The sequence below is a fragment of the Leucoraja erinacea genome, unplaced genomic scaffold (genome assembly GCF_028641065.1).
Source record: "Leucoraja erinacea ecotype New England unplaced genomic scaffold, Leri_hhj_1 Leri_1586S, whole genome shotgun sequence".
In the NCBI taxonomy this organism is placed as follows: Eukaryota; Metazoa; Chordata; class Chondrichthyes; order Rajiformes; family Rajidae; genus Leucoraja; species Leucoraja erinaceus.
This window is the reverse complement of record NW_026575876.1, coordinates 17,501-20,000: the sequence shown is the minus strand read 5'-3', so window position 1 is coordinate 20,000 and position 2,500 is coordinate 17,501. Positions and strand designations below refer to the sequence as shown.

The 2,500-nt window shown below is 52.3% G+C and overlaps 1 protein-coding gene across 1 annotated transcript in view; it reads left to right on the top strand.

Moving 5' to 3' along the window:
- The first annotated feature begins 574 nt into the window (after positions 1 to 574).
- Positions 575 to 2,500, top strand: part of LOC129715992 (free fatty acid receptor 2-like) — a 10,103-nt gene continuing 8,177 nt past the window's right edge. The window contains exon 1 of the mRNA XM_055665875.1: positions 575 to 993. Coding sequence (XP_055521850.1) covers positions 680 to 993 — 314 coding nt within the window. The 5' untranslated portion in view covers positions 575 to 679. The remainder of the gene's footprint in view (positions 994 to 2,500) is intronic.

Sequence of the window (2,500 nt, the reverse complement as noted above, 5' to 3'; positions counted from 1 at the left end):
AAAGTGAGATGTTCACAAAAGGGGTTGGTCGGAAGATCAGAATTTCAGCCGAGATTATTAAAGCACTGTATTGAGGTGGTAACATCGCAGAGCTAAATGATTGTCTCTCTCGTCTCCCCCTTCTCTTCCCTCTCTCCCATTTTCTTCTCTTCCTTCTTTTTTCTCCTCTCTCTCTCCCCTCTTTCTCTCGTTTGTCCTCTTATCTTTCTCCCCTCTCCCCTTGTCCGATTCTCCTCCCTCTCTCCCCTTTCTCTCATTTGTCTTCTCCTCTCCCCCCTCTCCCCTTGTCCTATCTACACCAGAGGAGAGAATTTAATGTTTCTGTTGAACGGAAAGCGCATCTTTAAAAAAAAAGCGCGAGGTCCACAAAAGGGGTTGGTCGGAAGATCAGAATTACAGCCGAGATTATTAAAGCACTGTATTGAGGTGGTAACATCGCAGAGCTAAATGATTGTCTCTCTCCTCTCCCCCCCTCTCCCCTTGTCCTATCTACACCAAAGGAGAGAATTTAATGTTTCATTTGAACAGAAAGCGCAATTTAAAAAAAAAAAGTGCGATGTTCACAAAAGGGGTTGGTCGGAAGATGGGAATTAGAGATGAGATTTTTGAAGCTCTCCCTTGTCCTATCTCTCTCCTCCCCTCCCCCCTTTCTCTCGGCAGAGTGTGATGCCATTGCACCATGCTATACAAGAACCAGATCCACGTGGCTGTCTATTCGGTGGCGTTACTAACGGGGCTGCCCTTTAACCTGCTGGCTCTGGCTGCCTTCCTCCACAAGGCCCGTCGCAGCCAGGTAGGCCCCAACCTGGTCTTCCTCATCAACCTCACCATCTCCGACCTGGCTTTCCTGCTCTTCCTGCCGTTCAAGATCCTAGAGGCAGCAGCCGGGAGCCGTTGGGTTCTCCCGCCGTTCCTCTGCCCGCTGAGCGGCCTCTTCTATTTCAGCGCCATCTACAGCAGCAGTCTCTTCCTCACCGCCGTGGCAGTGGAGCGGTAAGGCACGCCGAGACCTCGGGCAAAAAAATCCACCACCATCCCCCCTCCCCTCTCCTCTCTCTCCTCTCCTCTCCTCTCCTCCCATCTCCCTCTCCTCCCCTCTCCTCTCCTCTCCTCTCCTCTCCTCTCCTCTCTCTCCCCTCTCCTCCCCTCTCCTCCCCTCTCCTCTCCTCTCCTCTCCTCTCCTCTCCTCTCCTCTCCTCTCCTCTCCTCCCCTCTCCTCTCCTCTCCTCTCCTCTCCTCTCCTCTCCTCTCCTCTCCTCTCCTCCCCTCCCCTCTCCTCTCCTCCCCTCTCCTCTCCTCTCCTCTCCTCTCCTCTCCTCTCCTCTCCTCTCCTCTCCTCCCCTCTCCTCCCCTCTCCTCTCCTCTCTCCTCTCCTCTCTCCTCTCCTCTCCTCTCCTCTTTTCTCCTCTCCTCTCCTCTCCTCTCCTCTCCTCTCCTCCTTAATTTGGGGTCGGGATCAATTTGGATATTGACGAAATACAGAGCAGCAGGCAGTGAAGAAAGCCAATGGCCTGTTGGCCTTCATAACAAGAGGAGTTGAGTCCAGGAGCAAAGAGGTCCTTCTGCAGTTGTACAGGGCCCTGGTGAGACCACACCTGGAGTATTGTGTACAGTTTTGGTCCCCTAATTTGAGGAAGGACATTCTTGCTATTGAGGGAGCCCAGCGTAGGTTCACCAGGTTAATTCCCGGGATGGCGGGACTGTCATATGCTGAGAGAATGTGGAGCGGCTGTGGGCTTGTACACTCTGTGGAGTTTAGAAGGATGAGAGGGCATCTCATTGAAACATATATGAGATTATTAAGGGTTTGGACACGCTAGAGGCAGGAAACATGTTCCCGATGTTGGGGGAGTCCAGAACCAGGGGCCACACACACACACACACACACACACACACACACACACACACACACACACACACACACACACACACACACACACACACACACACACACACACACACACACACACACACACACACACACACACACACACACACACACACACACACACACACACACACACACACACACACACACACACACACACACACACACACACACACACACACACACACACACACACACACACACACACACACACACACACACACACACACACACACACACACACAATTCTAAGTTAAAGGCTTGGGGCCACACACACACACACACACACACACACACACACACACACACACACACACACACACACAGTTTAAGAATAAGGGGTCGGCCATTTAGAACGGAGACGAGGAAACACTTTTCCACCCAGAGAGTTGTGAGTCTGTGGAATTCTCTGCCTCAGAGGGCGGTGGAGGCCGGTTCTCTGGAGAGAATTCTTTCAAGAGAGAGCTAGATAGGGCTCTTAAAGATAGCGAGAGAGAGAGAGTCAGGGGATATGGGGAGAAGGCAGGAACGGGGAACTGATTGGGGATGATCAGCCGTGATCACATTGAATGGCGAATGGTGCTGGCTGGAAGGGGCCGAATGGCCTCTACT